This window comes from Delphinus delphis, chromosome 2 (assembly GCF_949987515.2).
Source record: "Delphinus delphis chromosome 2, mDelDel1.2, whole genome shotgun sequence".
NCBI lineage: Eukaryota > Metazoa > Chordata > Mammalia > Artiodactyla > Delphinidae > Delphinus > Delphinus delphis.
Window position 1 is genome coordinate 83,958,980 of NC_082684.1, and position 13,032 is coordinate 83,972,011.

The window sequence follows — 13,032 nt, forward strand, 5'->3', positions numbered from 1 at the left end:
GTCACAGCAACTCAGGGTTGGCATTAACAAGGGAGGGCTGATGGAAAAGACAGATTTGGGAGTCAGAATTGGATTTGAAGTCCAGATTTGTTGCTGTGTGTTGGTGGGCAAGAAACTGAAAGTCTGAGCCTGAGCCGCCTTGTCTGTAAAATGTCTGTACAAAGGAGGTTGCACCTACCTCTCAAAGTTGGTCAAGTGTCTGGACCATATGTGTATATGCTCCCTCAGCCTCCCCTTTCTCATGATATATAGATAATATAAACTGTCTCAAATCCTTTTTGGAAAAAGCATACATAAATAAAGAAGAATGGAGTATTTGGTGAAAAGCAGTTGGTTGAAAGCATACACAATTTTAGAAGAGCTATCAGATTTCTTCATGTCAAGATTTTCACTTATCTCAATATTCGAAGTATCCCCTGCTCAAGAGGCCTCCCCTGACCTGCCTGTCTGCGTACCTTCTCCTCCTCCATCACTATGTTCCATGACTTGGCTTTGTCTTCTTTACAGCACTCATCACTTTTTGAAAGCATTCATTTGTCTTCTACTCTGTGCCAGCTAGTTGGGTTCGTGTCTGTGTAGATTTGCCTCTGAACTCTCAGTCTCTAGGGCAGCACTCAGAAGGTCATCAGCGCTCAGTGACATTTGAATGAATGGAGGCTACTTGGAACATTTCAGGTCACCTTAGAAACTTTGAAAAGGAATATGTACTCTGTCTTGGAGGTTTTCGGGGTTTTTGGAATTTTATTTATTTTTTTATACAGCAGGTTCTTACTAGTCATCCATTTTATACACATCAGTGTATACATGTCAATCCCAATCTCCCAATTCATCCCACCACCACCACCACTCCCCGCCACATTCCCCCCTTGGTGTCCATACGTTTGTTCTCTACATCTGTGTCTCTATTTCTGCCCTGCAAACTGGTTCATCTGTACCATTTTGTTAGGTTCCACATATATGCGTTAAGATACGATATTTGTTTTTCTCTTTCTGACTTACTTCACTCTGTATGACAGTCTCTAGATCCATCCACATCTCTACAAATGACCCAATTTCATTCCTTTTTATGGCTGAGTAATATTCCATTGTGTATATGTACCACATCTTCTTTATCCATTCATCTGTCGATGGGCATTTTAGGTTGCCTCCTTGACCTGGCTATTGTAAATAGAGCTGGAGTGAACATTGTGGTGCATGTGTCTTTTTGAATTATGGTATTCTCTGGGTATATGCTCAGTAGTGGGATTGCTGGGTCATATGGTAGTTCTATTTTTAGTTTTTTAAGGAACCTCCATACTGTTCTCCATAGTTCTCCATAGTTTGGAGATACTGTTCTCCAAACTGTATCAGTTTACATTCCCACCAACAGTGCAAGAGGGTTCTTCCCTTTTCCCCACACCCTCTCCAGCATTTATTGTTTGTAGATTTTTTCATGATGGCCATTCTGACCGGTCTGAGATGATATCTCATTGTAGTTTTGATTTGCATTTCTCTAATGATTAATGATGTTGAGCATTCTTTCATGTGTTTCTTGGCAATCTGTATATCTTCTTTGGAGAAATGTCTGTTTAGGTCTTCTGCCCATTTTTGGATTGGGTTGTTTGTTTTTTTGATATTGAGCTCATGAGCTGCTAGTAAATTTTGGAGATTAATCCTTTGTAAGTTGCTTCATTTGCAAATATTTTCTCCCATTCTGAGGGTTGTCTTTTTGTCTTGTTTATGGTTTCCTTTGCTGTGCAAAAGCTTTTAAGATTCATTAGGTCCCATTTGTTTATTTTTGTTTTTATTTCCATTACTCTAGGAGGTAGATCAAAAAAGATCTTGCTGTGATTTATGTCATAGAGTGTTCTGCCTATGTGTTCCTCTAAGAGTTTTATAGTGTCTGGTCTTACATTTAGGTCTCTAATCCATTTTGAGTTTATTTTTGTGTATGGTGTTAGGGACTATTCTAATTTCATTCTTTTACATGTAGCTGTCCAGTTTTCCCAGCACCACTTATTGAAGAGGCTGTCTTTTCTCCATTGTATATTCTTGTCTCCTTTATCAAAAATAAGGTGACCATATGTGCATGGGTTTATCTCTGGGCTTTCTATCCTGTTTCATTGATCTATATTTCTGTTTTTGTGCCAGTACCATACTGTCTTGATTACTGTAGCTTTGTAGTAGAGTCTGAAGTCCGGGAGCCTGATTCCTTCAGCTGTTTTTCTTTCTCAAGATTGCTTTGGCTATTCAGGGTCTTTTGTGTTTCCATGCAAATTGTGAAATTTTTTGTTCTAGTTCTGTGAAAAATGTCATTGGTAATTTGACAGGGATTGCACTGAATCTGTAGATTGCTTTGGGTAGTAGAGTCATTTTCACAATGTTGATTCTTCCAATCCAAGAACATGGTATATCTCTCCATCTATTTGTATCATCTTTAATTTCTTTCATCAGTGTCTTATAGTTTTCTACATACAGGTCTTTTGTCTCCCTAGGTAAGTTTATTCCTAGGTATTTTATTCTTTTTGTTGCAGTGGTAAATGGGAGTGTTTCCTTAATTTCTCTTTCAGATTTTTCATCATTAGTATATAGGAATGCAAGATTTCTGTGCATTAATTTTGTATCCTGCAACTGTACCAGATTCATTGATTAGCTCTAGTAGTTTTATGGTAGCATCTTTAGGATTCTCTATGTATAGTATCATGTCATCTGCAAACAGTGACAGTTTTACTTCTTCTTTTCCAATTTGTATTCCTTTTATTTATTTTTCTTCTCTGATTGCCGTGTCTAGGACTTCCAAAACTATGTTGAATAATAGTGGTGAGAGTGGACATCCTTCTCTTGTTCCTGATCTTAGAGGAAATGCTTTCAGTTTTTCACTGTTGAGAATGATGTTTGCTGTGGGTTTCTCGTATATGGCCTTTATTATGTTGAGATAGTTTCCCTCTATGCCCACTTTCTGGAGACTTTTTATCATAAATGGGTGTTGAATTTTGTCAGAAACTTTTTTCTGCATCTACTGAGTGATCATATGGTTTTTCTTCTTCAGTTTGTTAATATGGTGTATCACATTGATTGATTTGCATATATTGAAGAATCCTTTCATCCCTGGGATAAATCCCACTTGATCATGGTGTATGATCTTTTTAATGTGTTGTTGGATTCTGTTTGCTAGTATTTTGTTAAGGATTTTTGCATCTATATTCATCAGTGATATTGGTCTGTAATTTTCTTTTTTTGTAGTATCTTTGTCTGGTTTTGGTATCAGAGTGATGGTGGCCTCATAGAATGAGCTTGGGAGTGTTCCTTCCTCTGCAATTGTTGGAAGAGTTTGAGAAGGATGGGTGTTAGCTCTTCTCTAAACGTTCGATAGACTTCACCTGTGAAGCCATCTGCTCTTGGACTTTTGTTTGTTGGAAGATTTTTAGTCACAGTTTCAATTTCATTACTTCAATTTAATTACATAGAGTTGCTTGTAGTAGTCTCTTAGGATGCTTTGTATTTCTGCGGTGTCTGTTGTAACTTCTCCTTTTTCATTTCTAATTTTATTGATTTGAGTCCTCTCCCACTTTTTAGTGATGAGTCTGGCTAATGGTTTATCAATTTTGTTTATCTTCTCAAAGAACCAGCTTTTAGTTTTATTGATCTTTGCTATTGTTTTCTTTGTTTCTATTTCATTTATTTCTGCTTTGAACTTTATGATTTCTTTCCTTCTGCTAACTTTGAGTTTTGTTTGTTCTTCTTTCTCTAGTTTATTTAGGTGTAAGGTTAGATTGTTTATTTGAGATTTTTCTTGTTTCTTGAGGTGGGCTTGTATAGCTATAGACTTAGAACTGCTTTTGCTGCATCCCATAGGTTTTGGATCATTGTGTTTTCATTATCATTTATCTCTAGGTGTTTTTTGATTTCCCCTTTGATTTCTTCAGTGATCTCTTGGTTATTTAGTAATATATTGCTTAGCCTCCATGTGTTTGTGTTTTTTACGTTTTTTTCCCTGTAATTCATTTCTAGTCTCATAGCGTTGTGGTCAGAAAAGATTCTTGATATGATTTCAATTTTCTTAAATTTACTGAGGCTTGATTCGTGACCCAAGATGTGATCTGTCCTGGAGAATGTTCTGTGCGCACTTGAGAAGAAAGTGTAGTCTGCTGTTTTTAGATGCAATGTCCTATAAATATCAATTAAATCTATCTGGTATATTGTGTCATTTAAAGCTTGTGTTTCCTTATTTATTTTCATTTTGGATGAGCTGTCCATTGGTGTAAGTGAGGTGTTAAAGTCCCCCACTATTATTGTGTTACTGTCGATTTCCTCTTTTACAGCTGTTAGCAGTTGCCTTATGTATTGAGGTACTTCTCTGTTGGGTGCATATATATTTATAATTGTTATATCTTCTTCTTGGATTGATCTCTTGATCATTATGTAGTGTCCTTCCTTGTCTCTTGTGACATTCTTTATTTTAAAGTCTATTTTATGTGTTATGAGTATAGCTACTTCAGGGGATAGAATACCTTTTTCCATCCCCTCACTTTCATTCTGTATGTGTCCCTAAGTCTGAAGTGTGTCTCTTGTAGACAGCATATATATGGGTCTTGTTTTTGTATCCATTCAGCAAGCCTGTGTCTTTTGGTTGGAGCATTTAATCCATTTACGTTTAAGGTAATTATTGATATGTATGTTCCTATTACCATTTTCTTAATTGTTTTTGGTTTGCTTTTGTAGGTCTTTTTCTTCTCCCACTTAGAGAAATTCCTTTAGCATTTGTTGTAGAGCTGGTTTGGTGGTGCTGAATCATCTTAGCTTTTGCTTGTCTGTAAAGCTTTTGATTTCTCCATCGAATCTGAATGTGATCCTTGCTGGGTAGAGTAATCTTGGTTGTAGGTTCTTCCCTTTCATCACTTTAAATATATCATGCCACTTCCTTCTGGCTTGTGGAGTTTCTGCTGAGAAATCAGCTGTTAACCTTATGGGAGTTCCCTTTTATGTTATTTGTCGTTTTTCCCTTGCTGCTTTCAATAATTTTTCTTTGTCTTTAATTTTTGCCAATTTCATTACTATGTGTCTCAGTGTGTTTCTCCTTGGATTTGTGCTGTATGGGACTCACTGCTCTTCCTGGACTTGGGTGGCTATTTCCTTTCCCATGTTAGGGAAGTTTTCAACTATAATCTCTTCAAATATTTTCTCGGGTCCTTTCTCTCTCTCTTCTCCTTCTGGCACCCCTATAATGTGAATGTTGTTGCGTTTAATGTTGTCCCAGAGGTCTCTTAGGCTGTCTTCATTTCTTTTCATTCTTTTTTCTTTATTCTGTTCCACAGCAGTGAATTCCACCATTCTGTCTTCCAGGTCACTTATCCATTTTTCTGCCTCAGTTATTCTACTGTTGATTCCTTCTAGTGTAGTTTTCATTTCAGTTATTGTATTCATCTCTGTTTGTTTGTTCTTTAATTTGTCTAGGTGTTTGTTAAACATTTCTTGCATCTTCTCGATCTTTGCCTCTATTCTTTTTCCGAGGTCCTGGATCATGTTCACTATCATTATTCTGAATTCTTTTTCTGGAAGGTTGCCTATCTCCACTTCATTTAGTTGTTTTTCTGGGGTTTTATCTTGTTCCTTCATCTGGTACATAGCCCTCTGCCTTTTCATCTTGTCTGTCTTTCTGTGAATGTGGGTTTTGTTCCACAGGCTGCAGGATTGTCATTCTTCTTGCTTCTGCTGTCTGCCCTCCAGGTTTTGTTTTTAAACCATGCTTTAGGAAAATGTGACCAACACTTATATAAAATAAAATTATGTGTAATATTTAAAAAGTAGAACTTTGGCTAAAATATTAATAATTTTTATCTTAATCTTTAATGATTGGCTCTCTAGAGAAAAAAAGATTTTCTTTTTCTCTTTTAGGTCAAAGAGCCTCCTGAAATCAATTTAGTTCTATACCCTCAGGGCTTGACTGGTGAAGAAGTATATGTGAAAGTGGATTTGAGAGTGAAATGCCCACCCACCTATCCAGATGTGTGAGTACATTTAGAAATAGCTTTGATGTGATTTCAGTTCTCTGTTTTGAAAACATAAGAACAGTTTGAACTTAATGGTGTTTTCTCCTTCTGCCCCTATTCCATTTAAAATTTTATTTCCTATCAGTTGCATTTCATCAAAACTACATCAGCAATAGACATTGTCATGAAACCTGTCTCCTGTTAAGTTAGCTTATAGTTAGTAGTCTCTATGGATGGTAATATTTGCTCCATGACTAATGTTTGTTTCCTCTGATATGTTAACTTTTGTTTGTTTAACTCTTCATAAACAAGTAAGAGGAACAATCTAGAAGAAAAAGATAAAGGTGCAGTGACTATAAAAGCCTTGTGGACTTAGTTTTAAAGTATGATAGGCATTAGGACTTAGAGTAGCCTTCCAGGCCAATGGGACCTTTACTTCCTAGAGTAAAGGACTATTTAGAGTTGCCCTGTTTCTGTGGGGGGACTGCTAACGAGTTTTCACTGGGCACGCCCACAGCCTGCAGGACGTGTAACATCACTGGCCTCTACCCACTAATGCCAAGAGAGTTCCCCAGTCAGTGAGACAGCCGGAAACCTCATGTATTTCTAAACTCCCACTGAAGGTGATACTCCCTCTGGCTGAGATTCACTTGTAAAAGAAAAACATTAGCTATCAGGACTTGAGTATTCTTTTTTCAAAGTACCATGCATATTCCATGTAACCTTTCCCCAGACATTCCATGTGGAAAAGCAGATTGGCCTGGATGATGTTTTGTGGTTTGAGCTTGTTGTGTAGGAAGCCAGTGAAGGAATGTGACAAATAAAAGGAAGTCCTGCCTTACACAGTGGGTGGTAAATGTATGGGACTTGTTATCTTAAGAGGTGATAGAGAATGTGAAAATACAGATAGGTCAAGTTGAGTTCCTCAAAGTTAGTAACCCACTTTTTGCCCAACCTCTATGCCTAGAGTAGATATAGTAGGTATTCAGAAAGTTAATTTATGCATTAATTGAAGGGTGATGAATTTTATCAAAGAAAAATAAGACAGTGCCTCTCTAGGTTTTAGTTTTCCTGACACTGTATAGGTGGTGTCTTTTCTGACACCAACAGGGTGTCCAGACAATTCAATTCAATTCTGACACTAAAACTGATAGCTGGGTTAGGGGCTCAGTCCCACAACAAGACTTCAGATGCCAGTTGCAAGTCCCAGTACTTCTGATCAACTGGCTATAAATTTGCAGGTTCCCATAATGCCCATGGTCGATAATTTGCTAGAACAGCTCACAGAACTCAGGAAGGCACTTCACTTACTATTACCGGTTTATTATATAGGATACAACTCAGGACCAGCCAGATGGAAGAGATGCTTAGGCAAGGAATGCGGGGAGGGGCGCAGAGCTTCTTTGCCCTATTGACATTGACTGATGTCCTCTGGGGGGTGCACAGTCACCCCTGGTTGAGAACCACTACTTTAGAGAACTCGTCAGGTAAATCTTGATGTGTCTACTTGGTAAAAATATTATTTAAGAAACAGCATGCAAATGCTTAACAAAAAGTTTAAAAGTAAACATGATAATATCAGCTACATAAAATTATGAATTATGTAGCAAAGGCATAAAGAGAACACTGGAAATTTTAAAGCAAGTTTAATTAGTGTTGCAGTTGAATTTTTCACCATTTTGTTAATATTGCTATATAATGACTGCTTGATTTTTTTTTTTAAAAAAATTATGTAAGTCTTGACTTGGGGAAACATTCCTATCTTTTGAGATGATACGGGGCAGGAAAACTTTCCTTTTCTGCAGAATAGTCCTTGATGCCACTGTGAGAGAGAGAGTCCTGGATTGGCTGGACCACACATAGACTCAGTAGTCTCTCTCCGATTTCCATCTATCCAACTAGATTGATGATTGTAGCAATCTATCATACTGAAGCATTGAGAGAGTCCATAGGTAAGTGAAGAGTAAAGGCTTCGCCAAGGTAAAACGCCATGCATTACTCAGAAATGCTTGGTGGGAAGTGATGAATCATCTTCTCTTCAAATGAAGCCTACTTAATCTCAGAGTTGTTATTAGATGTGTATTGGTTGGAAATAAAAGAACCCCAAGGGCTGGTTGTACTTTCCTTGGGTAGAAAGTGTTAACTCTTAGTTGCGCTCTATAGGGATGGAGAGGAGAGTGTGGTAGGCATCCTTGGAAGAGCAGAGTTTGCAGAGTGTGCATGACTAGATTTATGTATGAGTAAGTGAGCTCATTTACAGCAGAATGAGTGCCTGGGACACAGCATGTTGTGGGAATACTAGGTAGATCACTGTGGCTCCATCTCGCCTAGTATTCTTGTCCTGCTTTATGCTGGAGTGCACTGATGAGCACAGAGCGTCTGGACTCTGGCAGGTGAGCTGTCTGAGTAAACTGACATTGAGGGGCAAGCCAGGATGGAGCGTTACCATACAAGGGAGCTCATAGTGAAGTTACTAGGCTAGAATCACACACAGAGCTGGAGCGATTTTTTTAAAAGGCAGTAGACAGTAATTGATGCTAAAAATTTAAATCAGGTTGTAAAGCTGAAATCACACAGAGGAGTTGGGGAGACCCCTGATCGAGCCCCAATCATGTATGTCGGGTCCTCTGGGGGATCAGGGCACCCGACTGCCCACACTGACGACTAGCCAGCCCACTGCTGCCCCCACAGGCTGCAGGTGCCTCCATGCTGAGTACTGTGTCAACAGAGTTGCTGGGGTAAAATTAAAATGCTTTTGAGATGAAAAGAAATGTTGCTGGGGGTACAGAGAGATTCACATATGAGGCCCTTATGAAATCCCCAGGCCCCGAGCTTGGAACTTAGCAAATATTAATGCAAATAATCTGTACTTTCTAGAGTAACTCCTTTTTGTTTTTTTCTTTTCCAGAGTCCCTGAAATAGCATTAATGAATGCCAAAGGTCTGTCAAATGAAACTGTTAATTTGTTAAAGTCCCGCCTAGAAGAAGTGGCCAAAAAACATTGTGGCGAGGTATGATTTGTTAAACTGGAATTATGAGCGGATGGTAAAAATCTCGTCATGTTCAACAGTGTTTGCCTTCTGGCCTTTTCTTTGGGTTAAAGCCTTTCCCGTTGCACCTCAAATCTAAATTTCACTAGGATGTTTTGGGTTTTATTGGTATCTACAAAGGGGAACATTGCTGTTTGTATTTTTTTAATTAATGGTATTTATGAATTACAAATTGTGGAGTATATATAGATAGTACTGTTGCTTAAGAATTCTTCTGGAAGCACTTTATATGAACCTGGGCACTCTTTTTGCACAGTTTGGACCTGACATCATGACCTCATCTTGACTTCAACCTTTATGCTGGAAAATGTTTGCAGACAAGTGATATCTCACCAAACTTTGCCACCTCTCCAATTTTCATATCAGAAGGACTGTTTTCCTCCTCAACAATTAACAATACACTCTCCTCCATCAATGTCCCTTTTATACCTGAGCATTTACACCTAGTTCAGTACTGATTCTTTTTTAATTCTGTGACATCACAGTCTACATGAGCTCCCCCTTGGGTGGCAGAACTCTCTCTGGAGGGCTACGCTAGGTGACTTCTTAGGGCAGAGTATTACTGTGTGTATTAACTCTGTGTATACTGTGTGTATAATTACAGAGAGTATTATTATCTCTTAAATATAATCTATTTCCTCACTTTTGTATAAGATCACTCAGTGTTTTTGCCTAGGTAGCTCATGCTTAACTATCCCATTCTATAAAAATTGAGAAGAGCTAAGTAAGGGCTAACCCTAGGCCTCCATGTCTATGCTGGGCCTCTAGGAAAGTGCCTGGACAGTTTTTTACTTGCATTCTATAACACATAGAGTCACAGCCATCTAAGTTGCGTTTCCAAGAACTTCAGTGATTGTTGTAGTATAGAAAGTGACTGTATGATAGCCAGGTCATGGAAGCAACCTAAATGCCCATCGACAGACAAATGGATAAAGAAGATGTGGTACATATATACAATGGAATATTACTCAGCCATAAAAAGGAACAAAATTGGGTCATTTGTAGAGACGTGGATGGATCTAGAGACTGTCATACAGGGTGAAGTAAGTCAGAAAGAGAAAAACAAATATTGTATATTAATGCATATATGTGGAACCTAGAAAAATGGTACAGATGAACCGGTTTGCAGGGCAGAAATGGAAACACAGATATAGAAAACAAATGTATGGACACCAAGTGGGGAAAGTGGCAGGGGGTGGGGGTGGTGTGATGAATTGGGAGATTGGGATTGACATGTATACACTAATATGTATAAAATGGATAGCTAATAAGAACCTGCTGTATAAAAAAATAAATAAAATTCTAAAATTAAAAAAAAAGTGATTGTATGAAAAACTGACACCATTTCCTCTAAGATCAGGAACAAGACAAGGTTGTCCATTCTCACCATTATTATTCAACATAGTTTTGGAGGTTTTAGCCACAGCAATCAGAGAAGAAAAAGAAATAAAAGGGATCCAAATCAGAAAAGAAGTAAAGCTGTTGCTGTTTGCAGATGACATGATACTATACATAGAGAATCCTGAAGATGCTACCAGAAAACTACTAGAGCTAATCAATGAATTTGGTAGAGTAGCAGGATACAAAATTAATGCACAGAAATCTCTTGCATTCCTATATACTAATGATGAAAAATCTGAAAGAGAAGTTAAGGAAACACTCCCATTTACCACTGCAACAAAAAGAATAAAATACCTAGGAATAAACCTACCTAAGGAGACAAAAGACCTGTATGCAGAAAACTATAAGGCACTGATGAAAGAAATTAAAGATGATACAAATAGATGGAGAGATATACCATGTTCTTGGATTGGAAGAATCAACATTGTGAAAATGACTCTGCTATCCAAAGCAATCTACAGATTCAGTGCAATCCCTATCAAATTACCAATGACATTTTTCACAGAACTAGAACAAAAAATTTCACAATTTGTATGGAAACACAAAAGACCCTGAATAGCCAAAGCAATCTTGAGAAAGAAAAACAGCTGGAGGAATCAGGCTCCCAGACTTCAGACTCTACTACAAAGCTACAGTAATCAAGACAGTATGGTACTGGCACAAAAACAGAAATATAGACCAATGAAACAGGATAGAAAGCCCAGAGATAAACCCATGCACATATGGTCACCTTATTTTTGATAAAGGAGACAAGAATATACAATGGAGAAAAGACAGCCTCTTCAATAAGTGGTGCTGGGAAAACTGGACAGCTACATGTAAAAGAATGAAATTAGAACACTCCCTAACACCATATACAAAAATAAACTCAGAATGGATTAAAGACCTAAATGTAAGGCCAGATACTATAAAACTCTTAGAGGAACACATAGGCAGAACACTCTATGACATAAATCACAGCAAGCACCTTTTTGACCCACCTCCTAGAGAAATGGAAATAAAAACAAAAGTAAACAAACGGGACCTAATGAAACTTAAAAGCTTTTGCACAGCAAAAGAAAACTTAAACAAGACGAAAAGACAACCCTCAGAATAGGAGAAAATATTTGCAAATGAAGCCACTGACAAAGGGCTAATCTCCAAAACAGACAAGCAGCACATGCAGCTCAATATCAAAAAAACAAACAACCCAACCCCAAAATGGGCAGAAGACCTGAGTAGACATTTCTCCAAAGAAGATATACAGACTGACAACAAACAAATGGAAGGATGCTCAACATGACTTATCATTAGAGAAATGCAAATCAATACCACAATGAGGTATCACCTCACACCAGTCAGAATGGCCATCATCAAAAAATGCTGGGAAAAAAAAAAAAATGCTGGAGAGGGTATGGAGAAAAGGGAACCCTCTTGCACTGTTGTTGGCAGTGTAAATTGATACAGCCACTATGGAGAACAGTATGGAGGTTCCTTAAAAAACTAAAAATAGAACTACCATACGACCCAGCAATCCCCTGCGCATATACCCTGAGAAAACCATAATTCATAGAGTCATGTACCACAATGTTCATTGCAGCTCTATTTACAATAGCCAGGACATGGAAGCAACCTAAGTGTCCATGGACAGATGAATGGATAAAGAAGATGTGGCATATATATACAATGGAATATTACTGAGCCATAAAAAGAAACGAAATTGAATTATTTGTAGTGAGGTGGATGGACCTAGAGTCTGCATATAGAGTGAAGTAAGTCAGAAAGAGAAAAACAAACACCGTATGCGAACACATATATATGGAATCTAAAAACAAAAAACAGGTTCTGAACAGCCTAGGGGCCGGACAGGAATAAAGACACAGATGTAGAGAATGGACTTGAGGACACGGGGAGGGGGAAGGGTAATCTGGGACAAAGTGAGAGAGTGGCATGGACATATATACACTACCAAATGTAAAATAGATAGCTAGTGGGAAGCAGCCGCATAGCACAGGGAGATCAGCTCGATGCTTTGTGACCACCTAGAGGGGTGGGATAGGGAGGGTGGGAGGGAGACCCAAGAGGGAGGAGATATGGGGATTTATGTATATGTATAACTGATTCACTTTGTTATAAAGCAGAAACTAACACACCACTGTAAAGCAATTATACTCCAATAAAGGTGTTAAAAAAAAGAAAGAAAGAAAGTGATTGTAGCACAGTCTGGACAAAAAAATAGGCCTTGGGAATTATTCCAAAGTTCTTTCTAGTTTAAGTCATTTCTAGTGTAGTCTAATGTCTAGCTAAAAAATAATATGGAGTTATATTGAAAATTCAGCTACAGAATCCTCTGGTTTCTTGGATTCATGATTTGTGATTTTTTTGAAAAATTTTTTGCTGTATTTTATTTTATTTTTACAATGCAGTGTTATTAAGTATAATCACTATGCTGTACATTAGATCCCCAGAACTTATTTATCTTATAACTGGAAGTTTGCACTCTTTGACCAACATATCTCCCCTTTTCTCCCACCCCCTCGCCCCTGGCCCCTGGTAACCACCATTCTAGTCTCTGTTTCTTTTTTGTTTAAGTTATTATATTTTATTCTGTTTATATTAGTTTAATACTTTTT

General features: G+C 37.8%; 1 protein-coding gene across 1 annotated transcript in view; it reads left to right on the forward strand.

Moving 5' to 3' along the window:
• Window positions 1-13,032, forward strand: part of EIF2AK4 (eukaryotic translation initiation factor 2 alpha kinase 4) — a 114,375-nt gene that overhangs the window by 6,384 nt on the left and 94,959 nt on the right. The window contains exons 2-3 of the mRNA XM_060004978.1: window positions 5,875-5,987; window positions 8,878-8,980. Of these exons, the coding sequence (XP_059860961.1) occupies window positions 5,875-5,987; window positions 8,878-8,980 (216 nt within the window). The remainder of the gene's footprint in view (window positions 1-5,874; window positions 5,988-8,877; window positions 8,981-13,032) is intronic.